General features: G+C 40.0%; 3 protein-coding genes across 3 annotated transcripts; all 3 read left to right on the top strand.

Moving 5' to 3' along the window:
- The first annotated feature begins 1,241 nt into the window (after positions 1-1,241).
- Positions 1,242-3,104, top strand: crybb3 (crystallin, beta B3). The gene is made up of 6 exons (XM_058070646.1): positions 1,242-1,325; positions 1,463-1,553; positions 2,040-2,158; positions 2,240-2,423; positions 2,498-2,640; positions 2,711-3,104. The coding sequence occupies exons 2-6, from the start codon at positions 1,479-1,481 to the stop codon at positions 2,952-2,954; spliced, it is 765 nt and encodes a 254-aa protein (XP_057926629.1). The 5' UTR covers positions 1,242-1,325; positions 1,463-1,478; the 3' UTR covers positions 2,955-3,104.
- Positions 3,105-4,532: 1,428 nt separating this feature from the next.
- crybb2 (crystallin, beta B2) lies at positions 4,533-9,259 on the top strand. The gene is made up of 6 exons (XM_058071792.1): positions 4,533-4,606; positions 6,677-6,764; positions 6,840-6,958; positions 8,486-8,618; positions 8,695-8,837; positions 8,930-9,259. The coding sequence occupies exons 2-6, from the start codon at positions 6,702-6,704 to the stop codon at positions 9,096-9,098; spliced, it is 627 nt and encodes a 208-aa protein (XP_057927775.1). The 5' UTR covers positions 4,533-4,606; positions 6,677-6,701; the 3' UTR covers positions 9,099-9,259.
- A 160-nt stretch (positions 9,260-9,419) lies between these two features.
- ctu1 (cytosolic thiouridylase subunit 1 homolog (S. pombe)) lies at positions 9,420-13,035 on the top strand. The gene is made up of 3 exons (XM_058070405.1): positions 9,420-9,629; positions 10,565-11,065; positions 12,103-13,035. Exons 2-3 carry the CDS (start codon positions 10,570-10,572, stop codon positions 12,636-12,638), a joined length of 1,032 nt encoding a protein of 343 aa, XP_057926388.1. The 5' UTR covers positions 9,420-9,629; positions 10,565-10,569; the 3' UTR covers positions 12,639-13,035.
- Positions 13,036-13,679: the final 644 nt, after the last annotated feature.

Below are 13,679 nucleotides of genomic sequence, written 5' to 3'. Positions count from 1 at the left end.
TAGGTCTGCTTTCATGGATGACTAAGGAAATAAATATTCACATTTGAGGGTCTGGAATCAGATGATAATTTCATTTTTAATTCTAATACCCTTATTCAATTAATTGGATAATCAATTAATCCTTGAGGGCGGCACGGTGGTCGAGTGGTTAGTGCGCAGACCTCCAAATTGTCCATAGGTATGAATATGAGTGTGAATGGTTGTTTGTCTATATGTGCCCTGTGATTGGCTGGCGACCAGTCCAAGGTGTACCCCGCCTCTCGCCCGAAGACTGCTGGGATAGGCTCCAGCACCCCCGCGACCCTCGTGAGGAAAAAGCGGTAGAAAATGAATGAATGAATGAATGATTGATTTACAGTATTGTTGCAGCTATACAATATAAATATCTCTACCTCAAAATTAAAAGCTTGTGAATAAATAATAAAAATAACATTAATTCATTTATTTTCTACTGCTTATCCTCACGAGGGCAGCTGGAGCCTATCCCAGCTGTCTTCAGGCAAGAGGCAGGGTACACCCTGGACTGGTCTCCAGCCAATCACAGGGCACATATAGACAAACAACCATTCACACTCACATTCATACCTATGGACAATTTGGAGTCGCCAATTAACCTAGCATGTTTTTGGAATGTGGGAGGAAACCGGAGTACCCGGAGAACACAGGGAGAACATGCAAACTCCACACAGAGATGGCTAAAGGTGGAATTGAACTCGGGTCTTCTAGCTGTGAGGCCTCTGTGCTAACCACTTGCTCACCGTGCAACAATCGATGACATCCCCGGATTTGGTCCAGGCAAGTAAAAACTCAAATTCCCATTTGGGGGGGGGGGGACCTTGAGAAGGGACTGCAGATTCCAGGAATATCAGGCTGCAATGGATATCGAGTGACCAATATATGACACTACATTTATACTATGCAATAATGATATGCAAAAACTAAATATAGAAAATGTCTAATTTAAGGAGGAACTATGATCCAGTTAAGTGCGGTCACATCCTCGTGTGTTTATGCTGAGTGAGGCTGTTTGTGCAATCCTCTTGGCACTCTCCCCCCCTGTGCCTGCACACAGTGTTGGTTGGCAGACAGGCGGACAGGCAGCACAGCCCCGTGCCAACACAGCTGCCTATTGAGAAGCAGCGTTACAGACACAATGTGAGTGACAGACTTGCTGTATCAACAGCTCCAACCTTTTCTGCTGTTGTGGTCAGAAATAAACCATAAATACCCCCCTTGTCCCTGCCCTCCAATGGCTCAACCCCATCAAAACACCAAGTGGTACTGAAAACGAAGGACGCCACCACTTCTTAGCAGGCGTACCCCAGGTAACGTCTCTTATCGGGATGCACGATAAATGATAGGAATTGATGAGAAGCATAAAGTTCACTACTTTTATGTTAAATTCTACTCATTTAATGTTTAATTTAAATGCAAATATGACATTTTAACATGTTTAAAATAGAGGAGCGTTTGGGAGGATGTCAGACCAACAAAGTGCTCCAGAGCAGCTGGCTGCTGGGAAGAGCCAAGGTGGAGCTGGAGCCACATATAAGGTATCAGCAGTACTTGAATGTATTCTTTTTGTAAACTTTAGTAATAATAATAATAATACATTTTATTTGTATAGCGCTTTTCAAAATACTCAAAGACACTTTACAGAAGAATGAAGTTGAATAAAGCAAGTAAACAGAGTAGAAGACACACCAAAATACAACATTGATTGGTTAATACACAGTTAAAACATGAGTAAAAGCGGGGAGGGGCGGGGCACAGCAGTCACATATAAAAAGTTAGACATTAAAAACAGATTTAAAGAGGTGGTTTTTTAGTTGTTTTTTGAAGGTGGGAAAGTCAGGACAAGCACGGAGTGAATGGGGCAAAGAGTTCCAGTGGGTGGGGGGCAGCGATGGAGAAGGCTCTGTCTCCCCAGGTTCGGAGCTTGGTCTTACAGGGGAGTACCAGGAGGTTTGAGTCTGAGGAGCGAAGGGGACGCGGGGGGGGGCTGTAAACATTTTACATGACCTTTCTCTGTGGTCCAGGTGGTGCTTTTTGAATTTGAGAACTTCCAAGGAAGCAAGGCTGAATTTTCGGCAGAATGTAAAGATGTACTAGACAAAGGCCTCAAGAAAGTTGGCTCGGTGATCGTTGAATCTGGACCGTAAGTCATCGAAAATTAAAACAAATTGGACAAAAAGGTGTGGAAATATGTGGAGCTCATCATCTTCGTCTTTGTTGGCAGTTGGGTGGGTTATGATCGCCATGGCTTCACAGGGGAACAATTCATCCTGGAGAAAGGCCAGTACCCTCGCTGGGATACGTGGACCAACAGTCAGAACAGCTACTCCCTTTTGTCTCTCAGACCACTCAAGGTGGTTGTGAACCCGTCTCAAGACAAGACAACGCAGGACCCTTTGACCACCAAAGTATCAACTCTTGATCTGTTTTTTTTTTTGCATGTCAACACCTGAGCATCACAGTGTCTATCTCCCATCTATAGGATGGAACAGACCACAAGCTGCACCTCTTTGAGAATCCTGGATTTACCGGAAAAAAAATGGAGATTATCGATGATGACGTCCCCAGTTTGTGGGGCCACGGTTTTCAGGATCGTGTCGCAAGCGTCAAAGCTCTTAACGGAACGTAAGCCCAACCCGAATAATCAGATCGCAGTAAATGTAAATCACATTCTGTATGTGCTCCACTCCACCAGGTGGGTCGGATACATGTACCCCGGCTATAGGGGGCGCCAGTTTATATTTGAACAAGGGGATTTCAAGCACTGGAATGACTGGGACGCCCCCGTACCGCAGATCCAGTCTGTTCGACGTGTGCGGGATATGCAGTGGCACAAGAGGGGCTGCTTCTCCGCTGCGGACCCGACTCCAGCTCCGGCTCCCGCTCCGGACCCAGACCCCGCTCCGGTGCCCCCTGCTCCGACTGCCAAAGCCAGCTGAGCAGAATCCCAACCAGCTTCCTATTCATCCTCTCCCTTGCTCCATGCAGAGCCGACCCGCTGCCTTCACTAACCATGACAGATGCCGCTTGTGCCCACAAAGGAGTGCCATGTACGTTTCAGTCGCCAATAAAACCTATTTGACATGGAATTGGTGTTTATTGATTATGTAATAAACCAAAGTGTAGCTAAACACTCCTTAGAAATCAAACATCTACTGTGCGCTATATTCTTCCTCTTTGACTGTCTTTTGTTCATGTGTGATGAGTTCAAGTCAATTGTAATGTGAGCTTTCTATTAAAACTAAATGCACCACATTCTCCACATTTCCATTGGCTCTCTTTTGCCGTTCATCTTCTTCATCGCAGCAGCACAGAATACAGTCAAATGTAACACTAGCATATTAAGAGGTATTTAGGGGCGAGAAATACTACATTAAAAAAAACTACAACCCAAGAACAAGATGAAATCAGACATTTTTTTAAGCTCAATGTACATTTTTATTTCAATCAGTTGTCGCTATATTCAATTTGCACAGTCCGATTCATGTGTTTACATTTTGTTTTGCATACACTTCCTGTTTTTAAATGTCATTCTATTTTCATTTAACAAAATAGAGCTTGTGTAGCGATAGATTGGTATTTTATGCGGTGATGAAGGAAAGAAAAGGAAGCACGAGGGAAGACGGTATTGGAATAAAAATGATCACAGTCAGTTGGCGTGGGCTCTATGGAAAATGAATGAATGAAAATACAAAATAATCAAATGGGAGTATACACAAACACAATAAAGAAAAACGGTGTCAAAAAAATTACATGAAAAAATAAAAGAAAATGAAATAAGGAAATTAAACAATAATAATAACCTATTGATAATAATCAATGAATGAAGTTTATAGCTATTGTTGTGATTGGCTGGTTCCAAGAAGCCACCTTAAGGATGCAGAATAAGAATTATGAATTATGGCCAATCCAAGCCGAGCCATGCCATGCTTAGCTTACTTGAATATTTGACTGTACAGTATGTACCTTGTGATTGACAGGTGACCAGTCCAGGGTGTATCTGACAAGTCCGCTCACCCCATCATCTGAAAACACTCTTTAGTCCTGCATACGGAACACTACTACAATACTACTGCATTCAGAAGGAGTGCAATTTGTAGATGAATGTCTTGCTACTTAACTCCTGCACCCATTTGAGACACAAGGTACAAAATAACGGTTAACAGCATCAGAAAAATCACCAAAAAATTAACCAGCCAATCACAACACAGAGTCAATCTGGCATTATTTAGTTATGAAAAATAACTTTTGACAAAGTCAATATATATTGAGCTCCAACACAGGAATGCTCACTCGACTCCCTCTCTCATTGTGGGTGGGGGTACTCTTGGCACTGTTTGTGCTGAATCATGGGGATATCGAACAATGACAGGCTGGATAAAAGTGACAACTAATGAAATAACTGCGTGGGTGTGTGTGGGAGGGAAGCTACGCCGTGACCCCTCATTTCAGTCTGCCTGGCCTATGGCAGGCCGCTGTGCAGGCTGGCATGGTCACAGCGGGTACTGTTGGCAGAGTTACCACCCCTGGGTTTTCCGTATATATTGAACGCACAACGCCGTCGCTACCAGACTGGCACAGACTGGCACTGGTAAGCACTTCACATTTATAACTTTTATGTGATTTTTTTTAATGTTCTGATTTGTTTCTGGTAATAGCTGTTGCAAAACGTTTGGCTTTATATAAACATGACTTGGTAAAACTGGTTTCTCTCGAGCAGAAATAGGGAAAAATTAATTTATATTTTTTATTTTGTTATCAGACTAAAAAAAATCAGTTGAAATTAACAAAATGTAATGTACAGCATACATGTACCACTCCTAGAAAGCCCACAATTTTTACATGATTATGTCTTTATGTCAAGCGTTAAGATTTTGCACTCCTTGAAGGCACCATTGTTGTGTGACGCTGATTCCATCCGTTTATTGATCATCTTACATTATCATTCATGAGTGGTGAGTACCTATACATTCATTCATTCATTTTCTACCGCTTTTCCTCACAAGGGTTGCGGGGGTGCTGGAGCCTATCCCAGCTGTCTTCGGGCGAGAGGCGGTGTACACCCTGGACTGGTCGCCAGCCAATCACAGGGCACATATAGACAAACAACCATTCACACTCACATTCATACCTATGGACAATTTAGAGTCGCCAATTAACCTAGCCTGTTTTTGGAATGTGGGAGGAAACCGGAGAAAACCCACACATGCACGGGGAGAACATGCAAACTCCACACAAAGATGGCCGAGGGTGGAATTGAACCCTGGTCTCCTAGCTGTGAGGTCTGAGCGCTAACCACTCGACCGCCATGCCGCCTTGTACCTATACATTTTATATTTTGTGAGGCATATTTAGGGCTTGGATTACATCAATCAGTTAAATTACATTGTTACTTTTATTGCAAATGTTGATCCGAAATCAGATTATCTACTAGTTTGCTGTATTAGTATTTTTTAATTTTCACAAAATATTAAGCTATTGGTGTCTCTTGCCAATAAAAACAAACCGTGGGCCATAAACAGTCCCCTGGATGCACATGGGATACCCCTGATTGAGATAAATCAATTAGGTTGATTAATTGGGTATTATTGATACTAGGGTAGCTGGGATGTTGTAGCAATACTACAAAAAATATTACAAGTTCTCATCACGCTATCACACATTAAAATTTTATTTTTTTTACTTTTTTCTGACAAATATTTGTTTTTAAATATTTTGTTCAAATACATTCTCTTTACAGTATTTATATATAGTAGATCCATGCTTTTACCCAGGGTTACTTTCTGGGACCACCGTGAAAAGCTGTAATTATTTGATACACCCAAAAAATGTCTATTTTTTTAACACACAGCAGGCCCCACACAACTATGGTGCATTCAAAGACATCTAAACATGTACAAATGATGGGCTTTCATACAGTGGTACATACATGTGTGTGCTGTACATTTTATAGATGGATAGATAGATGAAGAGAAATTTGAAATTCAGAATTTATCTGTGATATGAAGTATTTATAAATTCTTATGGACTTATGGTGAACAGAGAGAAAACAGCCAATTTTGGCAAAATACTTTTGATGAAAAATCTGTGCCAAAGCAGGGTTGTGCATGTTGAATTGCAAATGTATGTGTCCACTGTATACCTTATGCAGTCATTGCTCGTTAATATTTCTCGTTAATTGGTCCTAAATCAGACGCATTAATGTTTTCATATTTTTTGTGTTTAGAGTATAGCAAACCTGTTTATGAGTTTCTAAATATTTTTTTTGACATTATTAGTGTCCTGTAGACATGAATAACACCTCTATAGTCACCTGTACAATCCTATTATTCTTTGTTTACACCACATTGCTAATATGCAGGCGATGGGATTGCTGCAGGAACATAAGAAATGGCTACAGCTTTAAACATAGCATGCTAGCAAGCTATTGTTTAGCCTCCAATTGATTTTTTTTAAAACTTAAGAAAGTTTAAAAATACCACTTCCACACTGAATGGGGGGAGAATTTTTTTTCACTGTTTTTTTAACATGACATGGATGCCTTCGTGCAATGTGAAAGTAATGTAAAATAATATTATGTTTCATCAATATAATAGTTATATAAACTCATGTTTTCAATGTGTCATCCTGCAGTAATCAAATATTTCATGTTTCTTTTCAGTTTCATCTTTGCCTATCTATTTATTATGGCCACAGACCACCAGAACCCTGCATCCAAGCAGCAGCAGCCAGGCTCCAGTGCACTTAAGGTGACATTTTTTTTTTTATCAAAGATGAACTTTCTTACAATTGAGAACCAACAATTTTGGTCTGTTTCCACACAGCTGGTTATCTATGAGCAGGAAAACTTCCAGGGACGCTGCCATGAGCTGACTGGTCCCTGCAACAACCTTGAGGAAGCAGGCGTGGAGAAAGTGGGCTCCATATTGGTGCTTTGTGGACCGTGAGTGTGGGTTTTTAGGCTAATTCTAAAATCCATCTATTTTCTATGCCGCTTGTCCTCACTATAGGGTCACAGGTATGCTGGAGTCTATCTCAGCTGACTTTGAATGAGAGGCGGGGTACATATTTTAAAAATTAAAAGGAAAAGTGAGCATGGAAGTGATTCAAAGTTGTGGTTTACACCCTAAAAGCTTGTTGCCACCTTGAAAAAGTAATCGGAATACAGATTTATTAGTTACATTTATAACGGCCAACATACTGTAAACCCCAATAAGATAGCAGAACTCAAAAAAAGTAAGGCAATCAGTTGCCACATTTTTTTTTGAGTTCATAAACTCAAACATTTGGGTATATCAGTGCTTAAATATTTGGAGTTGATATTAGATATATTTTTTTTAATTTTGGGGTGAAAAGAGAAATAGCTTTCATATTTAATTTAGTTTTTAATAAAAAAAATTTAATTACATTTTTTTTTAGGAAGAAGCATGTGCATGTGTAACCTACACAGTACAAATCTATCTGATGCAATGGATTTATTCTTAATTGATTCTTGGTTTGATTTATTTGTGTTGAATAAATACTTTTTTTTTTACTTTTTAATTAACTACAAGTTAATTATTTTAAGTAGGTTACACAAATCTGCAAAAAGTTCATATTAATCAAAAATGGCAAGTTAAATAAACTGAAAAGACAGATAATGCAACTGGCAATCAACATTTAGGTAGAACTTTTAAGAAAATTTTAAGTTAACTATACATTCATTCCTTCCTGCTTATCCTCACGAGGGTCACGGGGGTGCTGGAGCCTATTCCAGTTGTCTTCAGGCGAGAGGCGGGATACACCCTGGACTGGTCGCCAGCCATTCACAGGGCACATATAGACAAACAACCATTCACACTCACATTCATACCTATGGACAATTTGGAGTCGCCAATTAACCTAGCATGTTTTTGGAATGTGGGAGGAAACCGGAGTACCCGGAGAAAACCCGGGGAGAACATGCAAACTCCACACAGAGATGGCCGATGGTGGAATTGAACCCTGGTCTCCTAGCTGTGAGGTCTGCGCGCTAACCACTAGACCGCTGTGCAGCCCGTTAACTATACTTATACCAATTAATTATTTTGATCATTCAGATATACAGTGTCTTAAGTTGTATGTGAACTATATTTTTAAGTTAATCTAATTTAATATAGCCATAGTTCAATTTAATCAAAACATATTAGTTAAAAGTACTCAAAAATGGTACAACATGTTAAATGAACTTGACATAATTAAGTTATTAGAACTTTTTTTAAGAACTTTGAGTATGCATAACTTTATTTATTTAAGTACTTTGAACATTCAGGTTTATGGTTTATGGAGTTTTATTTATTTGGAGCAATATTATTTTGATTTTTAGGTATAATACAAAGCTAAGATATGGATGTTTTGTGCAGGTAGCTTCTTAGCACAAGGGTGTTTAAATATTTGTTATATTTTCTACACCAACTCCAACCCATGTATCTCCTCTCAATCTTGATCTCAGATGGGTGGGATACGAGCAGGCAGACTGCAAGGGCGAGCAGTATGTGTTTGAGAAGGGGGAGTATCCTCGCTGGGATTCCTGGACCAACAGCAGGCGCAGTGACACCATTGTTGCATTTCGACCAATTAAAGTGGTGAGAAAGCAGACTTTTAACACTTTTTAAAACAAAGAATTCTGTCACTGTATTTGTGCTTTGTGTCCATCCCCAGGACAGCCAGGAGCACAAGATTGTCCTTTACGAAAATCCCAGCTTTGCAGGAAAGAAGATAGAAATCATTGATGATGACGTCCCAAGCTTCCATGCACATGGTTACCAAGAAAGGGTTTCTTCCGTTCGGGTTCAAAGTGGCACGTGAGTCCATCCTGTCGATTCAGTGAGTCCCACCTCATAGATTCATGACTAATCCTCATCTATTTCCCTTCTCGGTGCCCCTGCCACACCAGCTGGGTGGGCTATCAGTACCCAGGCTACAGAGGCTACCAATACCTGTTTGAAAAGGGTGAATATAAGGACAACATGGAGTTTGGGGCCCAGATCCCGCAGATCCAGTCAGTTCGGCGCATCAGAGACATGCAGTGGCATCAGAGGGGTGCTTTTCACCCTGTCAACTAAGCTTGTGATTCTTTCCTAGTATGATACTTAACCCCTGCCGACTCACTCTCATACAGTTTTCCCTCATTAGTTGCAATCTGCAGCGATAGGCCAACATATTGCAACTGTTGCAGACGTGATATCCTTAAAGCAATTAAATAAATCTTTCTTGCTTACATGTCTCCAAGCCATGTGAGTCTGTTCTGTAAGAGAATGTAATTGTTGTACCACTGAAAATGAAATTTAATGTCTAAATACTGTACATTGTCATGTTTTTCAACGATTAGTTGGGTCTTTCCCGGCGGCACCGACAGGGGACGCTATTATGAATGATATGCCTTTATTCGTCCCTCAGTGGGGACATTTGCAGACGTCACTTCCTATTTGTAGCCGAAGAAGAGATGAAGGCACAGCGACATAGCATGCGACTACAAATGTAGCAGTTTTCTAAGATATTGTTTAGATTAAATACATATTTTAACTCACATATTTTATTATTTTCTTTTTAGTATTTTCTGTCGTTCATCCTCAAGGTTTGACATCACGCATTCGGTATGTAAACTTTTCTTCAAACGACACTTTCGCCGTTAGGCTGTTGTTGCTAGCAAGATGTTTTTGATTTAATTAAAAACATCTCCCCTAAGTACAAATCAACACAAAGTGCAAACATTAACTGCTTGTATTGTTTCTTGAATTGGCTCATCGTTGTGCATTGTTTGAGTTCCTTACTCCATTCCATAGTTTGATTCCAGATACTGAAATGCTATGGCTTTTTAACGTAGTCCTAGCATATACGTGTTTCAAATGTAGTTCTTCCCTGAGATCATATTTCTCCTCTCTTGTAGAGAAGTATTGGATGACATTTTTAGCTAGTTGGTTATTTTTAGCCTTATGCATTATTTTAGCTGTTTGAAGATTAACTATATCAGCAAGTTTAAGTATTTGTGATTTTTGAAAGTGAGCAGAACACATGAAAAGCAAATGAAATGTGTTTAGAAATGTCACAAGCAAGATGGAGCCACCTGTGCTGCTTCTTTATGGGTGAAACACAGCACTTTTAGCTGCTGATTGAGAGGAGCAATATGTGCTTTCATGTTTCCGTCTCCAAAAGTTGCTGGATTTAACGGTAGTTGCTTTTTGAAAACAAAAAATCTATAATCTATAGGAGTCTGAATTTCTGTTAATTGTGGCGACTAAGTTTGCAACCTTGATTTTCCCTCCTACATCTTGACCATGTGAGAATGTGGTGTGTTAAGAAGCAGAGTTACGATGCCTACTCTACCTACTATACAGAGTTGTAACAGCAAGCAACGGCCATAAATAGTCCCATTATAATGTGTTTATGAGAGAGGGCAAACAGGTAGCAGACTGACAAATATGGTAAATTAATGTATTGCCAAAAATCTTAGAAATGAGGGGTAACGTGTCATAAGTGTAAAGATGTTTTGAGTATTGCATCCAATTAATAATAATCTTTTTTCCAACAGCAAATATGCCTGTCCTGTGCAGCACATGCACTGTGAATCGAGCTGTGCTAAAACGTCCAAAAACAGGCCACTCTATATGTAAGGAGTGCTTCTTCTGGGCTTTTGAGGAGGAGGTGCATCAGACCATTGTGGCAGCAAACCTATTCAAACATGGCGAGACCGTTGGCATTGCTGCTTCAGGTGGAAAAGACTCCACGGTGCTTGCACATGTCATGAAGCTCCTCAATGAGCGGTACAGCTACGGTCTGGAGCTGATGCTTCTCTCTGTGGATGAGGGTATCACTGGTTATCGAGATGACTCTTTGGAGACGGTGAAGAGGAACCAGCAACAGTATGAACTGCCTTTGAAAATTGTGTCATATGAGGAGCTCTACGGATGGACAATGGATGCCATCGTGAAGCAAGTGGGACTGAAAAATAACTGCACCTTCTGTGGCGTGTTCAGACGGCAGGCGCTAGATAGAGGAGCTGTCATGCTGAAAGTGGACAGGATCTGCACAGGTAACTAACCAACTGTATCTACGTGAACACCCAGCAAGCACAACATTAGATAACTTCACTGTCTAATGCAGGGGTCTCAAACTCAATTTACCTGGGGGCCACCGGAGCTAGGTTCTGGGTGAAGGCGGGCCGCATCAGGTTTTCAAAAAAAAACTAAAATGCATTTATTAAAAACTGGAAAAAAATCAATAAAAAAAACTCTTCAATGCTTTTGCTTCTGCTATACCCTACACTTTTTCAGTACTTTGGTTCCGGTTTTCCACACCAAAATATCTGATAAAACATTCCACTGTTCTCAAATATCTTAATTTTTATTTTTCTATACACACTTTATTCTCAAAATTAAGAATAAAGTCAATAAATCAATCAATCAGTAATAAATAAGTAAAACAATAATATAACAGCAAATAAGAAAAACATAAGAAACCACATACAGTTGGTAGAGATATTATTTTTTTCAGATTCAAATGTACAGTATTAACAATCATTTAACCTTTAACATGAACATTAATGAAACTTAATAATTTGACCCAATTAGCAAGTTAGCATCGTACTCAGTTCCATCTGGGAGCAGCATCGTAACTTTAACAACATGTTTGATGAGATGCTTTATCTTGACGTGTATTTTCCGTTTTATTCCAAATCATTTCCTGCATTTATTTGTACCCAGTGTCATATGCCTTTAGCTTCATTGCTAATCCAAAGCAAAACAGGGTAGGGTAACGGTATGAGCGGGGCAAAATCATGTTAATTGTGTCCAGTGTGCACACAGCTTTAAGCTGTCATTTCAACATTAAACTTTGGTATCAAGGTGGGGGCCTCAAACTAGCGTCTCACGGGCTGCATTTGGCCCGCGGGCCATGAGTTTGAGACCTCTGGTCTAATTAAATCCATTGGATTAGGTTGGTACTGTGATCACAATACAATCATTTTACATGATTTGAATGAGGAACAAAACAATCTGTCAATTAGGGGTGTACTAATTTGCATTTTTTAGGACCAAAGTAATTGTTTTTTCACCGTGTGTTTTGCTGCAGGTCATAATGCTGACGATATAGCGGAAACGGTACTGATGAACGTCTTGCGAGGTGACATAGCCCGTCTGCGGCGTTGCACTGCTATCTCCACATCCAGCGAAGGCGATGGGGTCGTACCACGCTGCAAACCTCTCAAATATGCATACGAAAAGGAGATTGTGATGTATGCCTATTTCAAGAAGTTGGACTACTTTTCCACAGAGTGCATCTACTCTCCCAATGCTTATCGCGGCTACGCGAGAACCTTTTTAAAAGATCTGGAGAGCATAAGGCCCAGCTCCATCATTGATATCATCCATTCAGGGGAGAACCTCTCCATACGAGAGGGGGTGAAGATGCCCGTGCAGGGGACCTGTATCAAGTGTGGCTATATCTCCAGTCAAACGTTGTGTAAGTCATGTGTGCTGCTGGAGGGCCTGAATAGAGGCTTGCCGAAGCTTGGCATTGGAAAACACCACCGTTTGCATGAGAAGATTGTCTCCAATCAGCCCCTTACTGAGAAGGAGGAGAGAAAGTTAAAAGTGGTTGACATTTGATAAATGAGTAATTAAACTTAATATTCTTTTATTGAAACAATTTGATGTAGTACATGATTATGGTTGTTTCAAATTGTGCACTTCCACACTTCATGTACACAATATTTATCTGCTTTCTCTTTTTGCAGCCAAGATGGCTATGATTTTGGGTGGTCAGGGTCCCGTCCCTGCACACTCACCATGTGGGGTATGATGAGTGCAACATCATGGTACTGACAGTGCTTCATTTTGATGTACTTTTTAATGAAATGTACTGAAAATATGAAATGGATTTGCGTGCATTGAGAAACAGCCTATTTCTTCATTTGCCTTTGCTGCTTTTTTTTTAAAACTATAATTCAATAAATCCAGTATTTTATGAAATAAACCTATTTTAAGTTATTGTATGCTATTTGAACCATGCCACAAATATTTTTGCATTTGCAGTACACATTGTAGCAGTGAGTACAATTGGTTCTCAAATATTTTTTTTTCAAACTATAATTCAATAAATCCAATCTTTTATGAAAGAAACCCTATCTGGAGTTATTTTCAATGTTCTTTTTGAACCATACTGAGTTTTGGCAGCATACCACATAACCCAAAATATTTGTACAGTACTACTAGAGCAGGGGTGGGCAAACTTTTTGACATGTGGGCCGCGTTGAGTTTACAAAACTGTCCGGGGGGCCGGAAATTATATTTAACACACACAATATTTTACGTTTATAATTCTATTCTAACATTCTGCATTGAATTAGTTGTCTAATTTATTTGTAAAAGTGTCATACTATCAGCTGTATGTTCTTGTGCCCCTTTTTTCAGGAGCACTTTAAACATCAGACCACATTACAAAAATTACAAAATTGAATTTTACATTTTTTGTGTGTTTTTTTTTTTTTTAATCCGACATTGCAAGTCATGTTGCCAGCTTGTATGTTAAAAGTTGAAATACTTAGAAAGCAACTGGCGGGCCGGATTCAGACGCTTGGTGGGCCGCATGTGGCCCCCGGGCCGTAGTTTGCCCACCCCTGTACTAGAGTTTCATTGACCTCCTCCCAA

This window comes from Doryrhamphus excisus, chromosome 4 (genome assembly GCF_030265055.1).
Source record: "Doryrhamphus excisus isolate RoL2022-K1 chromosome 4, RoL_Dexc_1.0, whole genome shotgun sequence".
Classification (NCBI taxonomy): domain Eukaryota; kingdom Metazoa; phylum Chordata; class Actinopteri; order Syngnathiformes; family Syngnathidae; genus Doryrhamphus; species Doryrhamphus excisus.
This window is presented reverse-complemented; position numbering and strand designations above follow the sequence as displayed.

Excerpts from the sequence above, each read along its gene's own strand:
- crybb3 (XM_058070646.1), top strand. The coding sequence starts at position 1,479 with ATGTCAGACCAACAAAGTGCTCCAGAGCAGCTGGCTGCTGGGAAGAGC. Across the intron at positions 2,159-2,239 it reads GTGATCGTTGAATCTGGACC|TTGGGTGGGTTATGATCGCC; the intron begins GTAAGTCATCGA and ends CTTTGTTGGCAG. Across the intron at positions 2,424-2,497 it reads AGGACCCTTTGACCACCAAA|GATGGAACAGACCACAAGCT; the intron begins GTATCAACTCTT and ends TCCCATCTATAG.
- crybb2 (XM_058071792.1), top strand. The coding sequence starts at position 6,702 with ATGGCCACAGACCACCAGAACCCTGCATCCAAGCAGCAGCAGCCAGGC. Across the intron at positions 6,959-8,485 it reads ATATTGGTGCTTTGTGGACC|ATGGGTGGGATACGAGCAGG; the intron begins GTGAGTGTGGGT and ends TCTTGATCTCAG. Across the intron at positions 8,619-8,694 it reads CATTTCGACCAATTAAAGTG|GACAGCCAGGAGCACAAGAT; the intron begins GTGAGAAAGCAG and ends GTCCATCCCCAG.
- ctu1 (XM_058070405.1), top strand. The coding sequence starts at position 10,570 with ATGCCTGTCCTGTGCAGCACATGCACTGTGAATCGAGCTGTGCTAAAA. Across the intron at positions 11,066-12,102 it reads AGTGGACAGGATCTGCACAG|GTCATAATGCTGACGATATA; the intron begins GTAACTAACCAA and ends GTTTTGCTGCAG.